At 48.7% G+C, this 27,728-nt stretch overlaps 1 protein-coding gene across 6 annotated transcripts in view; it reads left to right on the top strand.

The window, feature by feature from the left end:
* The window catches only part of BMAL1 (basic helix-loop-helix ARNT like 1), a 116,800-nt gene that overhangs the window by 70,243 nt on the left and 18,829 nt on the right, over positions 1–27,728 (top strand). For all 6 annotated transcript variants that reach the window (XM_069554332.1, XM_069554333.1, XM_069554331.1 and 3 more), the window contains 9 exons: positions 11,034–11,162; positions 14,011–14,135; positions 14,837–14,983; positions 17,197–17,235; positions 17,729–17,770; positions 19,066–19,223; positions 20,960–21,039; positions 25,818–25,910; positions 26,970–27,087. In XM_069554332.1, the coding sequence (XP_069410433.1) occupies positions 14,844–14,983; positions 17,197–17,235; positions 17,729–17,770; positions 19,066–19,223; positions 20,960–21,039; positions 25,818–25,910; positions 26,970–27,087 (670 nt within the window). In that variant the 5' untranslated portion in view covers positions 11,034–11,162; positions 14,011–14,135; positions 14,837–14,843. The remainder of the gene's footprint in view (positions 1–11,033; positions 11,163–14,010; positions 14,136–14,836; positions 14,984–17,196; positions 17,236–17,728; positions 17,771–19,065; positions 19,224–20,959; positions 21,040–25,817; positions 25,911–26,969; positions 27,088–27,728) is intronic.

Below are 27,728 nucleotides of genomic sequence, written 5' to 3'. Positions count from 1 at the left end.
ACACACACATCACCCGCCATATACACTCACAGACATGCACGTGCACACACACACATCACCCACCATATACACTCACAGACATACATGCACACACACACACACATCACCCGCCATATACACTCACAGACATGCACGCGCACACACACACATCTCCCGCCATATACACTCACAGACATGCACGCAAACACACACATCACTCGCCATATACACTCACAGACATGCATGCACACACACACACATCACCCGCCATATACACTCACAGACATGCACGCACACACATACACATAACCACCATATACACTCACAGACATACATGCACACACACACACACATCACCCGCCATATACACTCACAGACATGCACGCGCACACACACACACACATCACCCGCCATATACACTCACAGACATGCACGCGCACACACACACACACACATCACCCGCCATATACACTCACAGACATGCACGCGCACACACACACACACACATCACCCGCCATATACACTCACAGACATGCACGCGCACACACACACACACACATCACCCACCATATACACTCACAGACATACATGCGCACACACACACACATATCACCCGCTATATACACTCACAGACATGCACGCACACACACACATCACCCGCCATATACATTCACAGACATACATGCACACACACACACACATCACCCGCCATATACACTCACAGACATGCACACACACACATCACCCGCCATATACACTCACAGACATGCACACACACACACACATCACCCGCCATATACACTCACAGACATACATGCACACACACACACACATCACCCGCCATATACATTCACAGACATACATGCACACACACACACACATCACCCGCCATATACACTCACAGACATGCACTCACACACACACATCACCCGCCATATACACTCACAGACATGCACGTGCACACACACACACACACACATCACCCGCCATATACACTCACAGACATGCACACGCGCACACACACACACACACACACAGCTCCTCCATCACTGTGCATGGCTATATGCACAGCACCGCCCCCACAGGGTACCCCCTCCCCACCTTGCTTCTCAGCACCACAGCCAGATTTAAATCCCAGGTGGGTCATGCCATCCCTTTTCACTCAGAGTCAAAGCCAAGGTCCTTACAGGGGTTGGCCCAGCACCCTGTGGCCTCCACCACAGCACCGGTTCCTCTCTCGCCTGGAACACTCCTTGCTTCTCCAGCTCCCCATGTCTCCACCTTCCTCCCCAGCGCTCCTCCTGCCCCGTGGCGGACTTTCCTCCCCAGCACTTCCCACCTCCCAGCATCGTTTACTTCTTTATCCCTCTGCTGGCCTTGGTCACCAGAATGTATATGAGAGGAGGACAAGGGTCTGTGTCCCCCACCCCAGCCCTGCCATGGAGAGCAGTGCATGGTACCTGGATGCTTTTAGTGAATATCTGTTGAAAGATTCACGAAGGATTGTGGGACCACACACGCATAGTGTCTTCATCATTACAAAACTGTCCCGAATTGAAATTTGACGGCCACGGGCAATCTGTGGTGGAAGTTTACTCCGATGACCAGTTCTTTCACTGTAGAAATTACCTGGCCTACAGGGGTGCCTAGTAAGTTCTGCTGGATGCATTACTTTGGGGCTTTGGGGCCGTGGTGGCCATCCGAGGCCTCCTTCCCCATCAGCCCAACCCTGCAGCAGGCGGGACTGTATCCCCGAGCCCCTCTGAGCCAGGCATCCCCCCGCTTCCCCACCATGCATCCTGGTTCTGGTGGCACTGTCAGCCACTGGCCCCCCTTCCCCTGTATCCCCATCTCTGCAGGGAGGTCATCGTCCTTTGCTTTCACCATCTCATCTTCCTGGTAACTCTACAGTTTTGTTAGTATTACCTGTTGATCTGGCTTTCTTGTTATCGTCTTCCCAGCTTCCCATGGTAGTTATTTCTCTGATTTTAGTTTAACTGGCTGTAGGACAAAAGGGGTGGACTCTCAAAGCAGCATCCTCGGTTTCAGATTCAGGGGTGCTCTCCGCGCTGCCCACTGCAGCACACGGGCCTCCAGAGTGTTCTCCAGCTCCACTCCCAGGTCCCTCTTCAAGCCTTTCCCCATCACCCTCATCCTCTCCCTTCTACTCCCAGAGCTTATCCACTGGCCAGGCCCTCCCCTCTCCCCCAGAGGCTTGTCCTCCCACCGTTTCTGTGCCCCTTCACCGCAGATTTGCAGTCCAAGCTTGCTTTCTGTGACCTCCATACTTATGCCCAGCCCCCGGCCTTCTGCTCCTGGTCTCTCCTCACAGTTCAGCACTTTGGTAACCACAGTTAACCCAACAGGCATCCTAAGTGCTTTTTGTGCATTGGTCTCATTCAGTCTGGGAAGAGGAATCCTCCTCTTACAGGCGAGGAGACTGCAGCTCCCAGAGGTCATGGAACTGGCTCAGGACACAGCTAGTCAGCAGCAGGACTGGGATTTGAACCCAGGCTGTCTGGCTTCAGAGGACTGACCACTGCCCCATCCTCTTTTCCTGTCCCCATCATGCCCTTCCCCGTTTGTCCACCCCCCTGCCTGACACTCGGCAGGAGGGGAACCCTGGCTCTTCCTCTGTTCTAGCCTGGGGAGCCAGGGGAAGTCACAGGCCTGGTTGACCGTCTCTGGATAAACGCGCACTGCATGGCCTTGCCCACCAGGGAGCTCTGCTGCTCCTCAGGTCCTTCCCCACTTTGCAGTTGGCCTTGCTCTCTGCCAAGGCATATAATATAATCACTCAAGCCGTATAATATCGCTCAGTGCCCCATCTTTGCTTCTGCTTCCCCTCAACACCAACATCCTTCTCTTTGTGTGTGTGCTAAGTCACTTCAGTCATGTCCAACTCTTTGTGACCCCCTGGACTGTAGCCCACTAGGCTCCTCTGTTCATGGGATTCTCCAGCAAGAATACTGGAGTGGGTTGCCATGCCCTCCTCCAGGGGATCTTCCCAACCCAGGGATCAAACCCCCGCCTCCTGCATTGGCAGGGGAGAGTTCTTTACCACTGGCGCCCCCTGGGAAACCCCTCCTTCTCTTTATCACCAAATAACAATAGTGTATCCTTTTGTTTCCTTTAGAACAAGTTGCAGATGTTTTCCATAATTTTTTTTCAACCTCAGGCAGCAGGCTCTTTGGTGGGAAGAGTGGTTGGTCATTCCCTGAGTCTTTAGGGCCAAGCTCTATTCTCTTAGTCTGTAGCATTTTTTTAAAAAAAGGTGGAGGGGGGAATAGAAAGAAAAGAAACAGCAACAACATGAAGCCAGGCTGATGTGTCTTTGTTAATGATCCTTCTTGGTGGGGGGCAGGAGGGGTCATCCCTGTGCCATCATTAAATGCAGGGGTGTGTCAGGGCTAAAGGTCAGGAAGAGAGCTTTGCCCTCAGGAGCCTGCCTCCCAGAGCTGACAGGACAGAGCAGCCAGGATGTGCAGACCCAGAGCATGCCCTGCCTCCCCAGACATCGCACATCTCCCCCAGGCCCTACACTGGGCACCTGGGTGCAGAGGAGAACGAGGCCTGGATCTTTCTGAGGCAGGCACCCCTCCCCTGCCCCCAGCAACTTCAGATTCCATTGCCATCCTCCAGGGAGAGCGGAGAAATCCTGGGTCTCGGCTGGCGGGTGGGCTGAATGCACGTGGGTGCTGAGAGGCAGAGGGCACAACAGAGCAGAGGGCGTGCCCTGGGCGGAGGAGGTGGCCAGGGACAGGTGGGACAGAGACCTCGGATCTCAGGCTCTTAGAAGAGCTGAGAAGCTGACAAAGCCTTGCCAAGCACCTTCTGGCATGGAAGTGAGCAGGGAAGGAGGGGACAGCAGGATTGCTGCATCCTGAGTGATCCTGCAGAGCAAGCGTCCCCTTAGCGTGCCCCACCCAAGCTCCGTCCACTAGATGTTGGGTGCAGGAAAGCGTGGGGACCAGCGCCTGTGGGGAGATGGAGACCCTGCTGCTCCCCAACCGTCGCCCTCTGCAGGGCCCTGTTTCAGGTTCCTAGAAGCCCTGCAGAGGAGAAACGCAGCCTTTAACCAGAATTCCCCATGCTGCTTTGACCATGGGTTCCCCTCCTCCCATGTCTTTGCATTTAAATCTCATAGAGTCGATGTTCTGTGACAGCTCTTTGGGAAGTGCTGCTGTGGAGAATTTTTCAATCCCTGCATACTCTGGAATGTGCCCACTTCTTATTTTGCATGGAGGCCGTGCTACATAGAGGAAAGACTATGGGCTTTAGACAGGACTGACCTGGGTTTACATCTATCTTCCTGTGAAATCTCTGACTTTGCTCAGGTTACCTGACCATCTCTCTGAAACTTAGCTTCCTCAATTTTAAAATGGGAGAACACTAGCCACCTAACAGGGCTGCTGTGATGGTTAAATGAGAAAATAATGATAGTTTCCACTTGGAGGGCTTATTATGTGTCAAATACAATAGAATCTGAAGCTGCCGGGGGGCTCACAAGTGCTGCCTCCCCCAGAAAGATCCAGGCCTCGTTCTCCTCTGCACCCAGGTGCCCAGCGTAGGGCCTGGGGGAGATGCTCGATGTCTGGGGTGGCAAGGCTTGCTCTGGGTCCGCACATCTGACTGAGCACTTTCTGCCTCTCTTTTCATCTTCGCCACAGCTCTGAGGCGGGATATATTGTCATCCATATCTCCCAGGTCAGGAGGCCATGACACACCAAGTTAAGGGTTGTGTGTATGTTGGAACTGAGATTTGCACCCCAGGCACTAATACCTGGTGGGGTCTGGATTTGAAGCCTCACCGTCACCCCCCAGCAGAGAGCATGCTCCAAACCACCATGTCATAAAGGGCCTGGTGCACTGAAGGCACTAAGGAATATCCGTTACCTTTTCAGGGGATTCATGGATATCTACCGGGAGATATGTCATTCCTGAGACTCCATGTCACTCTGCAGTCTTTCTTATTAAACCTGTTAAAGGGGTAATCTGCATCTGCCTGCCCACTCATTGTTTTCTGCACATAAAATAAAAATTCTCCTTCAACCAGTGTCCAAAAAAGTTATGACCCTTCTCTTATGACCTCTCTGCTTCGCTTTCATATGCTGATCCACCTCAATTTGGGCCGCGGCTCAACTGTCTACCAGTTTTGGGCCAGTCTTCAAACTGGTCCCTCTAGTGGTCTGTGCATCCCCATCCAGGACCAAGGGTCCTCCCAGAAAGCACTGTGGATCTGTAGCTTGTTTCTCCGGCTTTTCTCCTTCCTATACTTCAGTGATAGACTTGGTAAAGGTCTAAGAAGGCATCCCTTTTATCACTCATTCAGCAAACATTTACTTAGTGCCATTGCTAGGCTAGGAGTATGCCCTGTATTGTGCCTCTTAATTAGATTGCAGAATCTCACAGCCCTCAGTAGGCCTTCAAGACTGGAGTGCTGTGGACTTTCTTCTGTCCATGGTGTTGGGGATCTTTTCCGCATCGACTAGCCTTGTTCACAATCTAATCCAGAATTCACAGCCCCTGCCCCTTGTGAGACCATCTCAACAGGCCCTTCAAGTCCTGTAGTTCCAAGTGCAAGCTCCTTGATTTTTGTTTGATTTCAGGATTCCCAAGCATCTAAAGCTTCCAGCAGGACTGGGTACACAAGGGCCGCAAACGGGGTTCTCCCCGGGTCCCTGACAGCCACTGCAAATATGCTCTTCTCTGCTCAGAACAGCATTCCAGCTATCCAGCCTGCCAGGCAAACATCCACAACACCTGGTTCAAGACTCACCGCCTCCCTGGTCCCTCCTCCTTCCATTACCCTACACACACCATCAAATAAGCTAACCATTTTCTCTTCTGTTCTGCTCCTATACTTCAGCTACATTGCACCCCACAGCTAGAAAAAAAGACACTCCTTCCTCAAGACACTTGACCACCACCTGCTGGAAATTTAGGGTAAATGCTCTACAAATCTCTGCCACTTACAGAAGTGAAGATGCATACTGGCATTGGGTAGGGAGCTGCTCGCACGACTGCAAGCAGGGCGCTGCCTATTGCAGTGATCAGGATTGAGGGGACTTAAACATTCCCCTCGGAGAAGGCAATGGCACCCCACTCCAGTACTCTTGCCTGGAAAATCCCATGGATGAAGGAGCCTGGTAGGCTGCAGTCCATGGGGTCGCCAAGAGTCGGACACGACTGAGTGACTTCACTTTCACTTTTCACTTTCATGCATTGGAGAAGGAAATGGCAACCCACTCTGGTGTTCTTGCCTGGAGAATCCCAGGGACGGGGGAGCTTGGTGGGCTGCTGTCTGTGGGGTCACACAGAGTCGGACACGACTGAAGCGACTTAGCAGCTGCAGTAGCAGTAGCAAACATTCCCCTCTGTGTCCCAGGTGCCCTGGCTTCCACTTGGGCTGAAGAAATGCTTGCATAATGATACTGGTGCAAGCCCCTGTTACCTTAGACTTGAGGTACCTGGTTTTGTGGGTGAATGATCGCTAAATCCATCTGTTGCAAAGGAAGGCAACCAAACTCCCCACAAGCTGTCAGAATAACCAGAGGGTCTCAGGGGGATTTGCAGTGGGGCCAGAGACCATTCAGTCTGTCATCTCTGCTCAAAGGCCACCACCATAGGAACAGACCTGAGCAACTCCACATTCCTCCCCACAGTAAAAGCTCAAGTTGAGAATATGATGGAGAATTGGAGCAGGTGCTGTGTCCAGGGCCAGCTCCTTGTAGGTTGTGGGGAGGCAGAGGTGGCCGCACAGGGGTCCTTGCAGGGAGCTGGGGGTTTTGTGGGGAAGTCCATCAGTGAGCACGCAGCTGACTAGACAGGGTAAGCAAGGATATTGATTCACTATCATCCATATTTTCCTAAGCCATGCCCTTTTTTAAGCCATATCACCAAAAACCAGTACCCCAGTGACATCTGGGACTTCATAAAGTGGTCTCAATAGAGCTCCGTCTAGCTGTTACACTTGCAGGTGGGGGCAGGAGGGGGGACATGCTTTTACTAGGGTCCTATTTTATAAAAGGAGAAGCCCTCTGTCCCTTCTCAAAGCTTATTTTCCCAGAGCCAACTGGCATAGCATTGTTCATGTCCCACAGTCTCCCAGACAGGTACCCCTCTTTGGTAACCTTAATGAAGGAAGAGGGCTGAGCCTTTCCCTCTCTGCCCTGGCTGCCAGGAATCCCAGAGACAGTTTCTGTAGCTTTCCTGAACCAGGACTGCTTCTGCTCATCACTTCCCTGATTCCTTCTCCGGGAGTGCTTGTTTTGGGCTGTTTGTCTTTCCCATTGTGGGGATGGCTTTGGGGGCTGGATGGGCAGTGATGTGGCAGAAGAAAGAAGAACCACCAGTGAGCCAGACACACATGGATTTCAGTCCCCACCTGTTAACCGTGTCATCTTAAGCAAGATGTCTTTACCTCTTCAATACTGAGTTCCTTACCTGGAAAACTGGGGTAATGACCACGAGGAATAGATAGGTTACTGTGAAGATTAGACTCTGCCAGTGTGACCTGCACTGTTCCCTCTCCCTCCTCCCAGGTCAGGCTTGGTCTGTGGCTCCAGAATCGGAGTTGGTTTTTCCTTCTTCGTGCCTCTGTCAGTCGGCTCAGGATGAGTGATGCAGCGGAGAAAAGCAGGGGACCTGCCCTCCTGGTTTGTCTGGGACAAAGGGGTTTCCTGGCATGCAGGATTTCCAGTGCTCAAACAGGAAGGTCAGAGGCAAAGTGAAGAGCTGGTCACCCTAGTAGAAATCTCAGCATCTCTGGAGCTTACAGTGGCCTAGGTTTTCTTCTTGCTGGTACTACCATCCATCCGAGACCTTGGCTAAAGGGGGAGGCTCTATGTGGCAGTCGCTGGTCTCTTGGTAAGGGGGTAGTTAGTCAGGGCCAGTTCAAAGGCTGCTGCTGTCCCCTCCGCTCATGTTCATCTGTCCGGGAGAGTCACTTGGCTGGGCCTGACATGGGGCAGCCTGCTGACTCCCCATACAGAGGAGCAGCTATAGGTTTGAACCTTAGTATAATCCGCACACTTCACTTTCTCTTCTTGTCATTCCAGGGTGCTGGGGCAGGGAGAGGGAAAGCTGAGAGATGCCTGGTCTGTGATTGGAGGGCTCCCTGTGGCCATCTTCCTGTGGATGGTGTGTGTGTGGGCTAAGAAGGGGCGGTTAGCCTCGCCCTACTGTGCTCGAAGGGGCGGTGGTCTCCTTTGGGTGTCTAACAGTGGCTGACATGCCCGCCTGTCCAGCCCCCTTGTTCTTTTGTGTGGAGCCACAGAGAATCTTCTTCCTGGGCTCTGAGGACCACGAGGGGACTGAGGTGGGACGAGGGGCCCCCAAGCTCTTCCAAGGCACAATTCCCAGGTCCCTTCATGCCTGGCTTTCTGTGGCCACCCAGAGAGCCTCCTTCCCACCATTGGAAATCTCTAGCTCAGAAGTGGGCACACATGTGACACCCACTGTAGGACCAGGGCCGGGCTCTCCCCAGAGCATCCTCACTATGTGTCACTTGGATGGCAGCACCAGGGCTGGCCCAACCCCTGCTCAGCTGGGGTCCCCCCTCCCAGGTACCTTTGGTCTCTTGGGGCCCCCTTCCTTGGCTCAAACCTCTATTAAGAGGTAATTAGCACAGAAAAGGTTTTTGTCTCTTTTGTTGTTTCATTTATTGTCTTATATCTAAGAACACCTTCCTGGAGAGAAAACAGTTTTCCAAAAAATATTTGTCACAACTGATTCAGCTTTCTTGTCCAAGCATGTAAGAAATACAGTTTAGATTTTGCAAAATAGAGTGCTAAAATATTTGTTAGCATTTATGATTTCTATAAAGGAAATCTGAGCATTGGAAAAAAATGATCAAGATGAGAATTCGTGGGGCTTTTGGTCCTGAGGACCTCTGTCTAAATTTCAGGGATGTGGAGGAAAGAGAAAACTAGAGGCACGGTATTGGGAGATGCGGAACCCTGAGATCCAGGTGCAGGGGGCGGGGCGGGCGGGACGGCGGGGGCGGGGCCGCAGCGGGTGGGGGGAAGGGTCGGCAGCCGGGGAGAGCCAAGGCTTCCCTGAGGGGACACCTGAGGGCAGTTGAAGGGCACGCAGGAGTTCACGAGGTGACCGAGTGGGCAAAGGGAGCCACGCCTGCTCCCTGCAAAACAAAGTGGACGCAGCTGAGGCCTCGTGCTCTTGAGAACTGAAGTATTTCAGTGGCCGGGCTCCTCAGGCAGCGGATGCGCACTCTTGGGCTGGGGAATGAGCAAGCCCGCTGTGGAGGCCTGGTGTTTCCTGCTAGGTGTTTGGGGTTTTATCTGGAGGGCCTTGGAGAAGGCAGTGGCAACCCACTCCAGTACTCTTTTCCTGGAAAATACCATGGACGGAGGAGCCTGGTAGGCTTCAGTCCATGGGGTCGCGAAGAGTCAGACACGACTGAGCTTCACTTTTACTTTTCACTTTCAGGCATTGGAGAAGGAAATGGCAACCCACTCCAGTGTTCTTGCCTGGAGAATCCCCGGGACAGCAGAGCCTGGTGGGCTGCCGTCTATGGGGTCGCATAGAGTCGGACACAACTGAACCGACTTAGTAGCAGCAGCAGCTGGAGGGCCTAGGCGAGCAGTGAAGCCATTGAAATGTTTTAAGCAAGGGGTGTCCTGCCTCTGAGCACAGTGAGGAGAGGGCAAGGCTGGAGCAGGGAAGTGGCTGGACCCTCCTATCCAAGGGCCAGGCAGCAGCTCTGGGGTGTTGGAAGGAGAGGGCCTTATGCCCAGGGTGGATCCTGAGTTGCCTGTTTGGGGTTGGGAGGATAGTGTGGGACCTGGATGGTGGGGTCCTGTGTGGTAAGCACCTCCTGCCCCCAGCAGCCTTACCCTGGGAACTTTGCATCCTTGTGCCACTACTGTATCCATAAGGCTTAGGGACTGAAGCCCGGAATTCCTGGACACATCTTTGTAGGGGCTGGGATGGGGTTACCAGCGTCAGACAGGGAGGGGTTCTGAACCAGACTGCAAAGAGGAGTAAATGGGAAGGACACGGTCTTTTCTATTCCCTGGATACTCATTTGAAGACCTTTGTAATGATCTAGGCAAGGTAGGTTATCCAAGGGGCCAGAACTAACCCGCGGAATATGAAGCGCCAGGCTTTGTGCTTCAGAAAGGTCAGGAAAACCCCATTTAAAGCCCCTGTCTTTTCACCTCAAGGCGGAGCAGGGAAGGAGTAAGGGGGCTTCTCTAGAGCCTGTTCCCCTTTCAGGGTTCACAGGGACAGGGAGGAGACCCTGTAATCCTGCCAGCAGGAGGTGGGCAGGGCAGCACCACCCGCTCCCCCCCTTTGACGTCAGCAGCTTTTCAGAACTGATTTCTCTACCAGACATACTTAAATTCAGGGACATTTTCTTTAACCATCTTAGCTCATTCCCAGCCATTGCAGGCATTGGCCCTGCTGGCATTTCGTCTCGGCTTAATGTTTCCTGAAGACTTGCTTTCTATTGTTCCGCGTTGTGTGCGTTTAGGTAACTCGGCTGGAGCAAGTTGAGTGGTGTCCTCAGGGGCGGGTGTAGCTCCCGGAGCCCCACTGCTCTCCCCCGCTGAGTGACCTTGGCTGGTTTCTTCACCTCTCTCTGCCTCAGTCTTCTCCTTGGTCAAATGTGGAAACAGTAGTATTAATACTTACCTCAGAGTTATCGTAGGGTCTACATGGTGCAGTAAGAACAGCGCCCGATGCCAACTACACGCTCAGTCAGCGTTCACTGTTGTTATTGCTTGACCCAGTGGGAGAAATGAAAAATATAATTACCTTCTTCCTCTTAAGGCCGTGTCCAAGAATCTACGTTTAGTAATTTTAAAGGCATTGTTTTTCACAGAAAATACCTCCCGGCCTATTTCCTCATGTGTTTGCAGTTGAGTTGACCAGGCAGCTGAAGGATGGGATAGTGAGCTCAGCATTGCTCCCTGTAATTGGGAGTCATGATTGAGCTCCTCATCTCCCTCAGCCGCTGTGAGACTTTGAACTGTATCTACTTCAAAGTGACCTCTCTGGGTTTTTTTTTGCTATGGGCCCCACTGCAGGTTTCTGGAAGAACTTGACTGCCTGAAAGGAAGCGACAAAACATGAAAATCGCTTTGAGGTGACCAACAAGTCCAGCGGCCCCTTGCTTCTCCCAAGGTGGATCTAAGGTTTAAGAACCTTAACTCCAGGTAACAGTGCAGTTAACTTCAGTTAACTGTCCTACCCACCCCCACCTAGACACACTATCATTGCAGCTCCGACGGTCGTTCTTCGTTTAGGAAGTGTGGTTTCTCCCCAAATCCCTGAAACCTGGAATACTCCACCTCATGCAAATGTCTGGCTGTTCAGAAAGAGCGGTGGGGCCGGAGGTTGGGTCCCAGGTCTGACATGTGGCCCAGATGGTCACCGAGACCCTAAGTGTAGGGCTCTGCTCACAGCTGACCTGCTTCTCAGTGTCAGTAGTACTGGTAATAATAACAGCAACGGCAGCCACAGCAGGGCCCTTAGTGTGATTAAATGATTATAAAATACTCTTTGAAGAATACATCAGACTAGCCAGGAAATGCCTGAAAACAGAAAGTACAAAGAGGGAAAGAAATTGTTCTATCAGATATTAAAATGTATTTTACAGCCATAGTCATCAACAATGTGGTGCCAGAATGGAAATAAGCCGGTCAAGGGAACAGAATAGAAAGTTCAGACTAAAAAATGAATCAAGAAGAGTCGCCTTTCTAGTGACTGGTAACAGGATATTGTAGATCTCATAAGTAGTGTTGGAATGACTGTATTCTTTGGAGGGAAATTAGAAATTCCCAACCTTAAAGAGTGCACCAAAAATAATTTCCAAGTGGATTAAAGCTGAATTTTTAAAGTTACAAAATTGTTAGCAAAGAGGATATTTTTATTGTTTAGGGGTGAGAAAAGAGTTTTTAAAACCTGCCACTTTTAGTATCACATGCAAACACCATAAGCAAAGATAAAAGAAAAAAAGGGGAGAAAATTATTTACAGCATCTGTGATCAGCAAAGATTAATATTCCTAACATACAAATTTATTTATTTTTCAATATGTATTTATTGAGTGCTTACTATGTGCTGAAACATGATCTGGGCACTAAGGGTACAGGCAGTAAACCAAAGTGTGTACTCTTCTGATGCTTATGATCTAATGGAGAGGACAGCTGGTAAACTAAGTAGGTTATTGCTGGCCAGATGTGGATAAGGGCAATGGAAAAAAAATTAAGCAGGACTGAGGTGGTTAGAAAGAGTTGTGGGGGTGTGTATTATATGGTTATCCTGGCAAACTTCACCGATAAAGGGACATTTGAACAAAAATATGAAGGAAAAAGGGGAGAAGTAGTTGAATTTTGGATTTTTTTGGACTATTTAGCTAATAGGATTTGTTGATGGATTAGATGCAGGTCATGGAAAAAAAGGAGTCAGGGGTGACTTCTAGGTTTGGGGCCTAAGCAGCAAGCAGGATTGAAGTACCACTTACTGACCTGGGCGTGACCAAGAGGCTGGGCTTGCGGGCAACCAGAGATTGGTTATGGATTTTTCATGTTTCTGTTGTATGTTCAAGGGGAGATGTCAAGGTGATGCTTTGGAACTCAGGAACGGGTCTGGGCTGGAGATGTAAATATGAGAGTTGTCATAGTGTAGGTAGGTATTTAAAACAGTGAAACTAGGCAGATCTCCCAGGGAGGGAGTGTAGGCAGAGAGGGGTCCAAGAGCATCCATGGGTCGCTCACCTAGAGGTGAGGGAGATGAGAGGAAACAGCTGTAGAGACGAAAGAGGAGTGACCACTGAAGTAGGAGAACGGTGAAGCTGAGAGCCAGGAGGGGGAGGTCAGCTCTATCAGATGTGTTGATGGGCCAAGCAGGGAGGGGATGGAGAACTGGCCGTTGGATTTAGCAATGAGGAGGTCATTAATGAACCCAGCAGGGGCCAATATATTGGAATGATGGGGACAAAAGCCTGATTTGAGTTTATTTGTCATGAGGAAGAGAAAAGCAATTGAAAACAAAATAATAGGGCAGTAACTGGAAGGAAATCTAGTTCAAAAGAGTTTACTCCCCACCCAACCCCCCAAGATGAGTGTTGTTGCCGTGTGTTCTTGTCCTTATAGAAGCGATAATGCGGAATGTGGATGATGCAGGGTTGGGGTGGATGGTCCACACTCATGAGAGAGGAGGGCGCAGCATGCTTTGGGGTGGGGTCCGAGCCAGTAGTGTCTAGGTTGCTGGTAGAAGTGGTCACTGGCTTCTTTTCTCAGTGGCGTAGAAAGCTGACTTATCGGCCAAGGGTGAAAATTGAGATGTTGGAGATTGGAGGAGGAAAGCGCAAGTGTGGTCACAGAGCAGGGGAGTCAGGGATTGCTGTGTGCTTTTCTCCACCAGGCTCAGGTGCCCAGGTGAGTGTGAGTTAGGAGACCCATCGATGCTAAAGACAGTATGGTATGAAAACAGGACACAAGTGGGCACCAGGGGTAACCAAGAAACACCTATAGGGGCTTCCCTGGTGGTCCAGTGGTTAAGACTTTGCTTTCTGACGCAGGTTCAATCCCTGGTTGGGGGGCTAAGATCATACATGCCTCATGGCCAAAACCAGAAGGTAACAGCAGAAGCAGTATTGTAACAAATTCAACAAAGACTTAAAAAAAAAAAAAAGGTCCACATCAAAGAAAGACATGCCTATAAACAGAAACACCATCCATAATAATTTTAAGATACAAGTAAAAATAGTCAGGTTTTGTTTTTCCTTCAGATTGACAAGAGCTTTTATTGGGGATAAAAGGTATTGTGCTCTTCTGGAGCACAGTGTTTCTGTATTTAACAAAACATGCAATGTGTGTCCCCTTTAGGCCCGTCAGTCCTCCTTCTAGAAATTTATACTAAGAGATAATAGCTCGGATGCACGGAGCTACGTGCACAGTGTTCACTCTAGCAACGATGGTGAGAGTGACCACGAGGGCTCCGGTCACTAATCTGTGGACACAGTGGAAACAGAAGCTCACCCTCGCCTTTCACTTTGCAGATGAGGAAACTCAGGCCCAGAGAGAGGGAGTGACAGCCCCAGCCACGTCGCCTGGAGCTCAGACCCCAACGGTGGGCAGTGCACGGCCCCCTTCACCTGGGTTTGGAGTTGGAGTCTCTTGCAAGGTACTTGCCAGTCTCTCTTTTGAGCTGACTTGCTTTGCACTTTTAAGATATGAATTCTCAAAATGCTTTGCAAAGGTTTGCCATGCTTTCACTTCATTATGCAAAGTTTTCCTTGCAGTGGAATCCCAAGTGCAAAAGGACAGGCAGAGAAGACTAGACAGACTTTGCCTGGACCAGTGATGGGGAGGGACTACTCTTTTGAATCCCAAGTGGGACTTATAGGCTGAGAAAGGATATTTTATTCTTTCCTACAACTTTGATAAAAGCTGTAATAAAAATACAGAGATAACAAGTAGATCATATTTATTTCATTGATTAGATTCGATTGAAAGAAAATTAAGTTAGGACTGTGAGAACATCTGGGACATTTGGTCACCTCCATGGGTGGAACATGGGTTGTGCCTACTAGAGCCTTGGGTTCTGGTTTAGTTCTTCATGCCCTGGTGCAGGGATCTAAGAGAAGCCACCTAATTTCTCTGAGCTTTGTGTCTTTGTCAGAAAAAACAAGCAGATGAGCCTAAATTGCCTATAATAACTCCTAGAGTAAATATGATGCTCCTTCTGGTGGTGCCTTGTCCTCGTCCCAGCTGGCTGGGTGAGAGAGATGTCAGCACTGTCATGAAGTCCCTGTCCTTCCACAGCGCCACCTTAGAAAAGCTTGTGGAAATAATTGCGCCTCTGTCTCCTTGTACCTATTTCAGACCTCCAATGGCCGACCAGAGAATGGACATTTCTTCAACAATCAGTGACTTCATGTCTCCAGGTGCCACCGACCTCCTCTCCAGCCCTCTGGGCACCGGTGGCGTGGATTGCAACCGGAAACGCAAGGGCAGCTCCACAGACTACCAGTAAGGCCTTTGGGCTTGTTTTCCTCTGGCTAAGCTTGGTGGCAGCTTACGGGCATGAACGTCCAGGGGCCCTACTGTTCCTTCTGGAAGAAGGGATCCTGTCTATGAAAAGGGATCGGGATGAAAGATCTGACTTGACTTTTCCCTTTATCTTCCCTTGGATTGCAAGCAGGAGGGAGCCTCCCTTGCAGCTGAGCCATTTACTCTCCTTTTGTGCACCCCATCTAGGTCCCCAGATTTTCGAGGGAAAAAGAATAGCCTTAAAGCCAAGTTCCACCTCTTACCACTTTTTTCATTTTCCTTTGCTCCTTTGAGCAAGATGGCTAAGTCCATGGATCTAACCTCAGTGGTTCCAAAGAGCACTTTGCCTAAGGACCTCTCTAGAGGAGGACATCAGTGGGTTACTTAATGTTTGTAGAATGAGAAAGTAGAGGTCATCTCTGGAAACAGTATAGGAGCAGTGACATTGTCCTTGAATTAGTGTTCCTCTTACATTAAATAGCACCTTTTTTTTTTTAAAGACTCAATGGCTTTTCTTTGGAGTAAGTATATTTTCACACTTACAGTCAACTCTTCTGTATCTATACAGACATCTAGGGAATACGTCGGCACAGAACACCCAAAAGGCACATTTTGTTTTATAGAGGCAACTGCGTGGAATCTTGCCCAAATGTCCATTGGAGAGTTTTCTTCTGTTTAATGAGAGAAAATCTCCAAGGAGGTGTGCCCCCTTACAGCAGAAGTCCTTTTCTGCTGCAGTTCACAGGTCAGATTGGGGGAGCATAGCGGCTGGAGGTCAGATGCCCACTAGGAGATGCTATGAGTAATATGTAAGTGATCCCAGATGATTAAGAGAGCGGCTGCGCAGGGGATGGAGAATGGATGTGAGGACCAAGAGGGTGTTCTTCCATGGCGCTAACTCCACAACAGGGAAACCAGATGTTTTCGGTGGAGCTTTTGTCTGATGGAGCCCTTGACATGTTCTCTAAGACCTCTGCTGTCTGGATCTGTGGTTTCCACCCTTGTCACCACTCCGGACTTCCAGGTTTCCCGCATGGACCCCAGTCTGCAAGGCTTCTGTAATTCATGGACACCCCATGAATTAAGCACCTGTCATCCCTTTCTTAACAGCTTAATGTACCAAACTCCTACCCTAGGGCAGAGCTTCTTTTCACCTGAGATGATCACCTGCCTCAGCAAGCAGACACGAGTCTAGACAGAAGGGGAGAGGGACTTTTCATTTTCTCCTGTGGCCTGTAGACTTGCTTCTGAACTTCAGGATCAGGTAGAGAAAGTCTCTGCCTATGAGGAGATGGAGGGCTCCTGGTTGGGAGCCACTGTTCTGAGTGCCCGCAGCATACCTCAGTGCTCCTAAGAAAGTTGCTTTTGCTCTTGGTGATGATGATGTCTGTAGGGCCATGGTTGGAGAAGGGAGAGAGGCCCAGAGGGTAGGTAGTCTGTCCTCCTGAGTGATTTAGGGATTGGAGGAAGGTATGAGCTCACCTGCGGGATTTAGAACTCCTTCCTCAGAGGATTTCGGTCTGTCTTCTACTGAACCCACAGCGTGCTGTGAAAACTGGATTCCGGAGTCCATGAAGGGAAGGCAGATCCTTCTGTGACCCCAGGACTCTCTGTGGTCCCCGACCCATGCCTCCATCTGTCCCAGTTCCCTGGGGCTCAGGGTTTCCCCCGAGCTGAGAAGCGGAGCACTGGGCAGCAATGGTGTGAGCTGGCTTGGGTTCTGCTCAGTGCTCCTCCGTGGGCACTTTGATGCTCCGTCCCCACCTTACCCACCACCAGGCATATATTCAGTATATATGCCCATGTACGTTTGATGCTTGATACATTTTACAAATGAATAAACTCCATTTATCCAAAGTGACGGGGGTTGGGAAAATTATAGTTACTTGGATACTCTGGTTAACTAAGTTTCCATGAATGCCATGTATTCCCAATTTTCTCAAGCAATCAATATAGTAAAATGCACGAACACAAACTTGATTGAAGTGGTATATATAACATTTGATAAACTGGAAAATGAGTCTGGTTTTGTATTAGGTTCAAGTTGGTTTTACTTTTATACATCAGGAGTCAATGCTGTGGCTCTTTGAGCTTTCTAGTTGCTTGGTTTCTGGATAAATGATGGCCTTCTGTATTATGGTGAGAAGTGATTTTGTATGTCTTAACAGTTATATTCTCTTTTGTTTTCTCAGAGAAAGCATGGACACAGACAAAGATGACCCTCATGGAAGGTACCATGAATTAGTCATTTGAACTTCAGCATCCTTAGAGTCATTTTCCTTGCATAATTAAATGTGTAGGTTCCACCCATCTCCTTGATTAGGGATAAGCAAGGAGGCTGTGAGCTTGCGGGCTCAGAACTGTCTCCCCCCTACGCCCCACCCTGTAGCCCAAACCGTAGAGAATCTGCCTGTGATACAGGAGACCAGGGTTCAATCCCTGGGTCAGAAAGATCCTCTAGAGAAGGGAATGGCAATCCACTCCAGTATTCTTGCCTGGAGAATTTCATGGACAGAGAAACCTGGCAGGCTTCACTTCGTGGGGTCGCAAAAAGTCAGACACAACTGAGCGACTAACACACACACACACCCCACTCTGTGTAGCTAACAGGCAGAGCCCTTGTGTGTCGTGTAGAGAGGACAGGGATCAGGCAGGGAAGAAAATGGATGTGTAACTCTGCTGTCAATCTCCAGGGGATTATGTTTCTTTTTATTTGTTTTCCAGGTTAGAATACACAGAGCACCAAGGAAGAATCAAAAATGCAAGGTGAGCTTGGACCTTCTTTCTGTATATAAGCCATCCTGGTTTGGTTGCTTAGTGGGCAGTCAAGGAGGCTCTGAATATCTGTTCCCTGTCTGTCGAACAGTCTTTAATACTGTCGTGATCTTAGGGAATGAGAAGGGGGGGAGGGGGGCCTGGCTTGATATGGCCTCTGTCCCTCACTGCCTCCAGGCTGAGCTGCCTTCACTTTTTGCTGTCTACGCATGTTTAATCTGAAGGGAACTCTGGAGGGAGCCAAAGATAAATCAAAGCTAAAGGTTTTCCCTGTCTTCAGCAGGCTCCTCCTTCCTGCCTTAGGGCCCTCTGGGGAGACCTGGCTCAGGGAATCAGTTCCCCAGCCTTGCCTGGCCTCAAAAAGGGCCTTTATTGCTCTGCAAGGTGTGGCTGAAGGCCAGACCTGGGGAGGCCCTGCTCCCTCAAGTAGAGTCTCTGACTACCCTCTTCCTGCCTCCAGCCATACTTGCTGACTCCCTTCCATGGGGGTCCTCCGCTCTCCTGCCATTAACCCCAGGGCCATCTGATGCTGTGTCCTGTCACAGAACTAGGGCTGTAGAATTCAAAGGACCTGAAACTGCTGGCTTTCCCCTCATGGACCAGCTTTGGCGAGAGATCACACGATTGTGTTGCTATGGCAGCGGCACTGTTGACACGCCTCTTTGGGGGACAGTCACAAACAGCAGGTGCAAACCAGTCAGGAAAAGAGTGTGTGCCGTGGGACGTGTCATGCTGCTCAGCGGGCAGCGACTCTTGGGGACAGATGTAGCATCTGCTGCGTCTGGATGGGGTCACGGCTGATCCAAGGACCGCAGCATCAGTTACCTGGTGTCTCAGTCAGTCTGTCTCCCACAGACCACATGGCAGACTCCCCTCAGACCTCAGAGACAGCTCAGCCTGGGGCCCTCACTGATGTCTGTTCCTGGGTGCTTTGCCCTTCAAGTCCTCCACCTCCCTTTCTTTCTCCCCCATCTTAAAATCCAACTTTATTGGGGCTGAGAAGAATAGAAATGAGGAGAAATTAAAAGCGCAGTTGACTGTGAAAAGACAATTTTTGTAACATTTCTCAATTCTAAGGATAAGGTAAGCATTAAAAAAAACCCTAATACCGACTTGGCAACGAGCTGCACTTTTTTGGGTGACTTTAGTAGAAAAGCCCAGTTTGAAACATTCTTCAGATTCTGAATTTGCCTTGTCAGATGAATATTGAAAACAGTTATTTTCATCATTGTTTCCTTGATGCTCTGTTACATTTTACAGAAATCATTTTTCATATTGTTGTTCAGGGAAGCTCACAGTCAGATTGAAAAGAGGCGTCGGGATAAAATGAACAGTTTTATTGATGAACTGGCTTCTTTGGTACCAACGTGCAACGCGATGTCTAGGAAATTAGATAAACTTACTGTGCTGAGGATGGCTGTTCAGCACATGAAAACATTACGAGGTGAGATCCCGGCTTTATTGTTTTTTATGCCCTTGCTCACAAATGTTACCACCCTTACTTAGAATATCCCTGCCCCCCTAAGGCCAATGTTTATTACTTGCAAATGTGTAGCCTTGAGGAGTATACCAGTCATTTTCAGCAGCAGACATTATGCCAAATGAAATCGGCAAAAGCAAGCTTCTGTGGGTATCAAGATGCAGTTTTGCTCTCCTGCATCCCCAGAGGGTAGAGGCTGAGTGCCATGCATGTGTGTGTGTAGGAACCCAGGTTACATACAGAGAGGCACACATCCCATCTTGCATATACGTGGACCTTGCCCATACAATGATAAACATCAGAAATGTAGCTGCCCTCCATGACACAGGAAACTCTGTTCCAGTTTTTAAGAGGAAAAATTCGTTCTGGTTCCTTTTGAAGAGTGAGTCACTGGTTGACGGCACTTGCTACATTTTATTGTTGAGTGAACACTGATGATATTTTCATCTTCCTGGAATTTTCCCAAACCAGATCAACTCTTTATAAGGGAGGCAGTGTTTTCCTTCTTTTCCGAGTGTGGGGAGGGTGAGAAAACAGAGGCAGAAACGTGGAAGTGACTTATCCAAACCGCAGGAGAAATCTGAACTGTGGCAGGCATTTTAGGGAAGGCCGTCCCTGGAATTTTCCACAGCTAGACTTGGACTATTTGAGGAAATTGGAAAGTAGGCGCTCACTCAGATCTCTGACCTGCGTGGTAAAAAGAATTACGTCTTTTATATTTCTACAAAGCCACCAGAAATAAGAAGTAGCTGGTTTTGTCTTTTGACCTTGATTCAAAAATATAAGTGTTGTATCCTGGGCTTGGAGAATGGCATTTTAAAATTCATGTTAGGGAAGATAGAGATTAAATCATTACAACTAATTTCTGTTTCATTAGAAAGAAAAGAGTAGCAGAACTCAAGTGATCCTAAAAAGCAGGGGTGTGAATCAGTAATATGCTCCTTGTTAGTTCATTTGAAAGTCACAGACAGGTTCTGTTTCCTTCCTTCCTGGTGGTCTTAGTTTATCTCTTCACTGTGCTACTAACCGTTCTGCAGATTAGATTCCAAGTTGTTTACTGCTGGCATTCTTCTCTAAGTAATTCTCCCAAAAGATGCCAGATTGACAGCCTTTTAAACATAAGTCTTATGCCCTTTCAGTCCTGCGAGCTTGAGTTGCATTTACTGAAGTAATGCATTTCTCTGGGTTGCCAAGCTCATTTAACTCAACCCTGATGAAGAGGAACTCACAGCAAACGCCTTCCACAGTGTATTTACTCAGGGCCTGGCAGACTGGATGACTTCCCAAGAACATTTAGAGTGGTGATTTGAGCACCCGCTAGACAACCCATTTAATATAGATGTTGTGGGGAGGGAGCATCCTAGGAGTCTCGACCAGTTTGTTTCTAGATCTTCCTTCTCTATTAGAAGCAGTTTCTAAACTTCTGTTAGCTCCTGAATTTTTGCTGTGGTGACAAAAACAAGCTTGCTAAGTCTCCTGTGGTCAACAGTGTTCACTTTTCGATGATATTCTCTTTGGCGTTAGAGGCTTCTGTCCAAAGCCAGAGCTCGCCTTATCTCTGCCAAGGAGAGAGAAGATAAAATGTAGCTCCCAGGGGGTAGGGGCAAGGCTGTGTCTGGAAGGCTTGAGGCAGTCGAGTGAAACGAGACATTATCTGAAAATAAAGTGTTCCAACTCTTTCTCTTTTTCTCCCCCGGAAGGTGCCACCAATCCATACACAGAGGCAAACTACAAGCCAACTTTTCTGTCAGATGATGAACTGAAACACCTTATTCTCAGGGTATGTTGCAATTACGGGATTGTTTTTACACAAGTGTGTGGGAATTTGATGTCTCAACACTGAACTTGTTTAGGCTCACTTCCTCTGTCAGGGTCTCCACCTTGTTCTTACTATTTGAACAGGCCTCACATCTCTTCCCTGGGACCCTCCTCTTCTACCCTCACTCAAACAAAAATGGAAGGTCTAGGGACTTTAAATCAGAAGAGCAGGATTTTGTTAAAAACAGGAGGTAATCAAGAATCCCCTTCCTGCATGTGAAGGTTTTAGAAAGGGACTGAAACTAATAACCATTGAGAATTTCTCTCATCCTCACTTGACCACTAACATAGAAACAGCCACCTAAAACCTTTCTACTAAAATTCCATCAAAACAACAAAGCTTCCAAAGACGTCGCAGCCCTGGGGAGGAAGATGAGTGGAGGAGGCAGGTGCTTTCACCTGCCTGACCATAGCACTCGCTCCTCTGGCTGGCCTCTGCAGGAAGGCAGCTGGGGTGACGCCATGGGAACCTGGCTTGTGTGCAGAATCAGGTCTGCTCTGGGCCAAGCAAGATTTCACCTGGAAACTGAAGAGAGAGACACTAAATTCAGAGACATGTCCACTTGCAAATAGTAGAAAGAAAACCAGAGAAACCTAACTTAAGGGAGGAATACCTGCCCCATCTCCCCCCAGCCAGGGCTGCCCTCGCATCTCTGAGCAAAAAGTTTGCAAGGCCCCAGCATAGAGGGTAGTTCCTCTGTTTTTCTCCATCTTCACTACCCATTTTCAGCTCACCCTGGCTTCAGGCCCCCTGTTAGTCTGGCCTCCCTGTTCATTCCAATAGTGTCTGCCCATCCCCTTGTGACATGCTGTATTAAATGCAAGGAACAGGATGTTACGAGTCAACAGAGCTTTGTTTCTCAAGCATAGCCAGTCCTGGTTAGGCAATGAGGGGCTGCTGTGGAGGTTCAGGGAGGTCAGCAGGAGCCAGGCCCTCTCTGTCTTCCTGCACCACCCTGCTGAGCCGGATTTTTCACCTTGGAGGGAGATGGTTATGCCAGGTTTCAGTAGCTCACCAGCCAGGAAGAGGGCAGGGGAGACTCCAGACCAGCTGTCCTTTGTATCAGGAAAAGGCATGCCTTCCTGGAAGCACAGGAGTAGACTTCAGCTTATCTTGAAAATGTCACCTGGTCCCCCAGAGGTGCAAAGCAGGTTGCAGCACAGGTATCTAGATCTTCCAGCCTCCAGAGGAGAAGCAGGCACAAGAGGGGTCAGGAACAGCAGCTGGCACACGTTCCTTCCAGAGCCACATCCGTCTGCTGGATTTCCCTCCAGTGGTGGCTGATTTAAAGTCATGACCCGGTGTGGAACTGCAGCTGTGGTCTGGTTGGCCTGGGGTCGGGTGGGGCTGGTGCCTCCTTGCAGGAGAAGCCATCTCATTAGTGCCGCATCTGGGACAGCTGTCACAGCACCCTCCCCGGCTCTCTTGTACATGAATTATTGTTAGGCAAGGGTTTTTACATCTTGTGTAGGTACAGTTCGTCTTTTTGAACTTCTCTGTCAATCTGTTTATTGGTTAGTCCCACATTCCAGCTTATCACTAGCGATCCTTCAGAGCTTTGTGTGACTTGTAGATTGGATAGGCGTAGCCTCTGTCTTCCATTTTCATTTGTTCACTAATTCAACAAACATTTTAGTACTTAATGGGTTTTGCATGGCGCTGTCCTACGAACATCCGATCACTGATTAACACCTTAGGGTGGGGGCGAGGCTTCTCAGCAAGTTAGTGATGGTCATTTGGTTACCTCTCAAGGCAGACTCGGAGGACACAGCGCTGCCCTCACCTTGCCATCCTTTTCATAAAAATGTCCTTGTTCTCAGGGAGGACATACTAGGATTAAGATATGAACTGTATCTGCAGCATCTCCAGAGAAGCCATCAGGGCTGGCTTCACAGGCGTGCAACCCTTGCAGCTACATAGGACCCGGTACTTGGTTTAATGCTCTGCTGCCGCCATCTTGAAGACTGTATTTTGAAAACAAGGGTCCCTTCATTTTCATTCTGTCCTGGACCCCACTAATTATGTAACTGGTCCTGATCACCATATTGGTAATTTGGTGTTTTTTAAAGAAATACATATATGTATGTACACATATAAAACAAGTTCCTTTTACAACAACAAGTGTTTAGTAATTGTTGCTGCTTTTCTAAATGATTCTCTGTTAGATGCTCATACTTATCAGGGTCTGGAATAAGGGTTTTAATGCTGTTCAAGTGAAAGACTTCATCTTGGGCCTGCCTTTTCTGCTTCTCTCTCACATACAACGTCAGTGGTGATCTGTCTTCTCTCATGGAACGTTTCTCATTTCTCTGCGCCGTCTCAGTGGCTGGGAAGCACTGTCTAATTCCTTGCCACTTCTGGATGCTGAGCCCCTGGGAATTTGCTTCAGCAGACAGCAGGGTCCACTCAGATGATGTCTGAACCGTTTGGCCGCAGGAACTGGACTTTCAGTCTCCCTTACCAGTGCAAATCTGACTAATTGCTTTCCTTACCAAGTGCTTTCAAAAATACCTTTAATGACCGGCATGTGAAGGAGCAGTGAGCCTGACCAGTTTATGGCGTCTGGAACCTGTACCTGCCGAGCTTTGAAAGTGAGGCAGCCCCTCAGGTTCCGTGTCACTCATTATCTCGGCACCGTTCTCCCTGAGGCCGAGCCTGCCTTCATTTCCCCAGCCCCGGGAGCTCCTGTTTTCACCCCTCTGCTCTCTGGCTGGCCCTCAGCCTGGCTCCTTCACCTGCTGGTGCTCATCTGCCCAATTGAATCGGAGTTGGAATATTTTGTGCCTCCACTACACTGACCGTATTCACCAGCCTCTGGAACCTTCTCTCCCTCCCCTGAATGTGTTGAAATCCACTCCGCTTGTCATCAGCTTGGGCCTGAGTCTGCTCAGCATCTCTTCCAGGATGTCCCAGGCACCTTCTTTCCAAGCACCTTTTGAGCCACATCACTTCATTAATGAAAAGCCTCAAAATACTCTCTTCTCTAGTTGAGATATGAGGTTGTCTGCAAGGCAAATGAGGAAGTTATTAATACCCTCTTTTTCTTGACAGAATGAGGCTTCTAGCAGATGGTGCTTGGGAAGTGGCTTCCCCCTCACTGTCATCCTTTGCCCCCAGGCCAGCGCAGAGGCCTAACTTAGGAAAGGATCAGCCCTAGCCTCCTTCTGGCAGGTGGCCTGCCGGGCCCTCTCACAGCAGTAGTGAGTCTCTTCCCCGCTCACTCGCGTCTTTTAGCCCAGCACAAGTGCACGTACCATTCTGTTACCTTCTGGTGCGTGAATTCATTTCCTTAGTTCTTTGAGTTTAACTGCATCCCAAAGGCCCTTTTGTGGAAAAGGGAGTAGGTTCTTTATTAGCGTGTGTATGTGTGCTGAGTCGCATCCGACTCTTGCAACCCCATGGACTACAGCCCACCAGGCTCCTTTGTCCATGAGATTTCCCAGGCATGAGTACTGGAGTGGGTTGTCATTTCCTTCTCCAGGGGATATTCCCAACCCAGGGATCGTACCTGTGTCTCTTTGAGTCTCCTGCATGAGCAGGCAGATCTGAGCCATTGGGAAAGCCCCAGGTTCTTTAGTAGTCTATTCCAAAGAACAGACCGAGGACCAGCAAATAAAGAAGATAATGATGCATGTGGTTTAGTCTGTGGTAGCTGAGTATACTCAACGAACATGAGTGTGAGCAAACTCCAGGAGATGGTGAAGGACAGGGAAGCCTGGCGTGCTGCTGTTCGTGGGGTCGCAAAGAGTCGGACCTGACTGAGCGGCTGAACAGCAGCAACCTGAGAATAGAGCAAGTGCATGGTAGAGCGGGGAGCACTCTCCCCAGAAGGCCCCAGCAGGGGTTCTTAGGGGTCACCCATCTGGAGAGCCCTGGCTAGGCTTCAGTCACATTTGCACAAAACATCCTAAGCTCTCATGTTCCATGGCTTCAGTATTTATCTGCCTTAGTCTGTCCAACGAATACTGCCCTGTCTCCACAGCTATCTTTGTCGACACTTTGGATTTTTGCCTGTATTTAAAATGAAGAGGTGAAAGAATGTCAGGAGAAATTTTTGCTTGGCTTTTCTTGTCTCATTTAGGATATAAACAGTTCATCTCTGCATCAGGGAATAAAACTTGAGAGTAGTTGTTCTCAGTCCTGTGAACATTAGAATCGCTTTGGGGTGGGGGTAAGTAGGGGAGGGGGTAAAAATCATACCAGTGATCCGGCCCCACTCTATACCATCAGCATAAAACAACAAAAGCAGACCACACTTCAAGTGCTGAACCCACTGTTCCAGAGAGCTCCCTCGAAATGGAGGTGTTGAAGTCTTTGGACAGACGGTGGCTTCAATATTTGAGAGGGAATTTTGACCCTAAGGTGTCCTTCTAGTCTCAGATTCTATGATATTATAGTGTTGCTATACTTAGAACAATGAAATGAATTTCTCTGGACCTTCATGCAGTCAAAGGAAAAATCTTAAACTGAGTTCTCCTTCGAAACAAAACTCTCTGTAATTGGACTTTCCCTGGTAATCATTAGTGATACATGTGTGTATGTCTGCCTTGGAGAGAATCTTATCATTCTCAGAAGGTATTTGTTCTAAGCATCCTGTTCTCAGGACACCTGTGAAACTGTCAGTGACTGCAGTCCCATGCTTTGGACACTTAGAAAATAAATCCTTATTTGCTATCAGAGTGATTATAAATCATGTCTCCTAAAGTGTGATAAATTGACTATCCATTTCTCCTGATTAGGCAGCAGATGGATTTTTGTTTGTCGTAGGATGTGACCGAGGGAAGATCCTCTTTGTGTCAGAGTCTGTCTTCAAGATCCTCAACTATAGCCAGGTACTGTTCTTGTTCCCATTGGTGGTGGGCAGCCTTACAGTGGCCAAAAAGGCTACCCCACTTCTCAGAATAATTAATAGACAAGTGATACGTGAAATGCTTCTATTGTTCCCCAACACCATCCTTCTTCCAGAAAATTCTTAACACAGAAATGAATATAAACTTAGAAAACTTCCTTTAATATGCTTCCATTGGGAAGTTTGACCTTAATCAGCCTTGTAACTTTCTCACTGCTTCAAGTGTAGGGGTAGGGAGACAAGGGGCTATTTGACAGGGAAGACAGACAGTACAATGCCAGAGAATAAGAAAAACGGGAATCTACCCGTACTGTATCTACAATGATGTATCGCTTATTAGCTCTATTGAACCTCAGCATCCTCTATAAAATGATTGTAACAATCCATACATTCTATGACTGTTTGTAGAATCATATAACTATTTAAATAAAAGCTTCTAGAAAAGAGCTTATCACCTGTTTTGTCCCTAGAGTTTTTATTCATTTTTTTCATTCATTCACTCATGCTCATACCAGTATTTGCATGGAAATTTGGTAAAGCAGAAGAATTGCAGTATCAAAATAACATTTATATAAATTAATGTAAATTTCATGTTTCCAACGTGTTTTGCTCTTTTCAGTCTTAGAGCAAAGCTGTGGAGGAAGTTATTTATAACTCTGCTAACAATTAGGCTACTGAGGCATATAGTATGACACAACTTGTGTAAGAACAGAGGTCTAATGGAGCTAGAGTCAGAGCCCACGCCCTGCATTCCTCCCGCTGAGGTCTTGGAAGGGAATCTGTGGGCATGGGAAGTAAAGGGATACACGCTGTGAAAGATTTTTGCCTTAGAGGAGCGTGAGCTGTTGATGTGGGTGAGCCCTTGTCCCTTCTTCTCAGTGCCTCATTCATGGTGTCCTTATCTAGGCAAAGTGCCTGGATGTGTGTCCATGTTAACGTGTGAAATACTTGAGATTCTCATGCTTAAACGTGCAGAGTAAAGGCAAAGCCCTTATATTCCGCATGCTGTTGACTTGTCCTTCTTGGTGATGCATTCCCACAGAATGATCTGATTGGTCAGAGTTTATTTGACTACCTGCATCCTAAAGATATCGCCAAAGTCAAGGAGCAGCTCTCCTCCTCCGACACCGCACCCCGGGAGCGGCTCATAGATGCAAAAAGTGAGTTCGGGAGCCGCCGAGGGCCAGGCTGCGCGGTGTGTGCTCTGTCAGCCTCAGCAGCTGGGTTCCTACCTCTCTGCCCTTTATCTGGGTCACAAGTGCTCTTTGGCTGAATGGAATTATTATATTACTTCGTGTTTGTTGCTATTCTGATTTACATAAAGAAGAAAAAACTTCAATGTCCAAATTCGTGAGGGGAAAAACAACCATTTTAATTTGATTCTTTCTGATTTTTAGTCAGTTTTTTTTTTCAGGATCTAGAATCCCCAGTTGTATGTTCCTGAGTTAAAAGGATTCACATCAGTTTGATTTGTTCCCCCCAAAAAATCACTTCTGTGGGTCTGAGTTGTACTCATGCAGCCTCGTAAGATGAAAAAGTATAAATATGACATCTCTCTGACCAAAGTGGTTTCTCTTGAGGTCCCTCACCCCCCACCCCCCGACCTGTCTCCTTGCTTCCTCGTGGCAGTGGTGGAGCACCACTCACGTCCGCCCCGGCTTCCTGCTCCTGCACCTGCCCCCCTGCCTGCCAGGAGCTCTCTCCCCCTTCAGTCCCACGGGGAGCTCTGCACTCCAGCAGTGAAGAGCGTAGACTCCGGGGTCAGAGGCAGGGCTCGAATCGTGGCTCCACCATTTACTAG

Source organism: Ovis canadensis, chromosome 15 (genome assembly GCF_042477335.2).
Source record: "Ovis canadensis isolate MfBH-ARS-UI-01 breed Bighorn chromosome 15, ARS-UI_OviCan_v2, whole genome shotgun sequence".
Lineage (NCBI taxonomy): Eukaryota > Metazoa > Chordata > Mammalia > Artiodactyla > Bovidae > Ovis > Ovis canadensis.
Note: the sequence above shows the minus strand (reverse complement) of the source record. Positions and strands in the feature narration are given on the sequence as shown.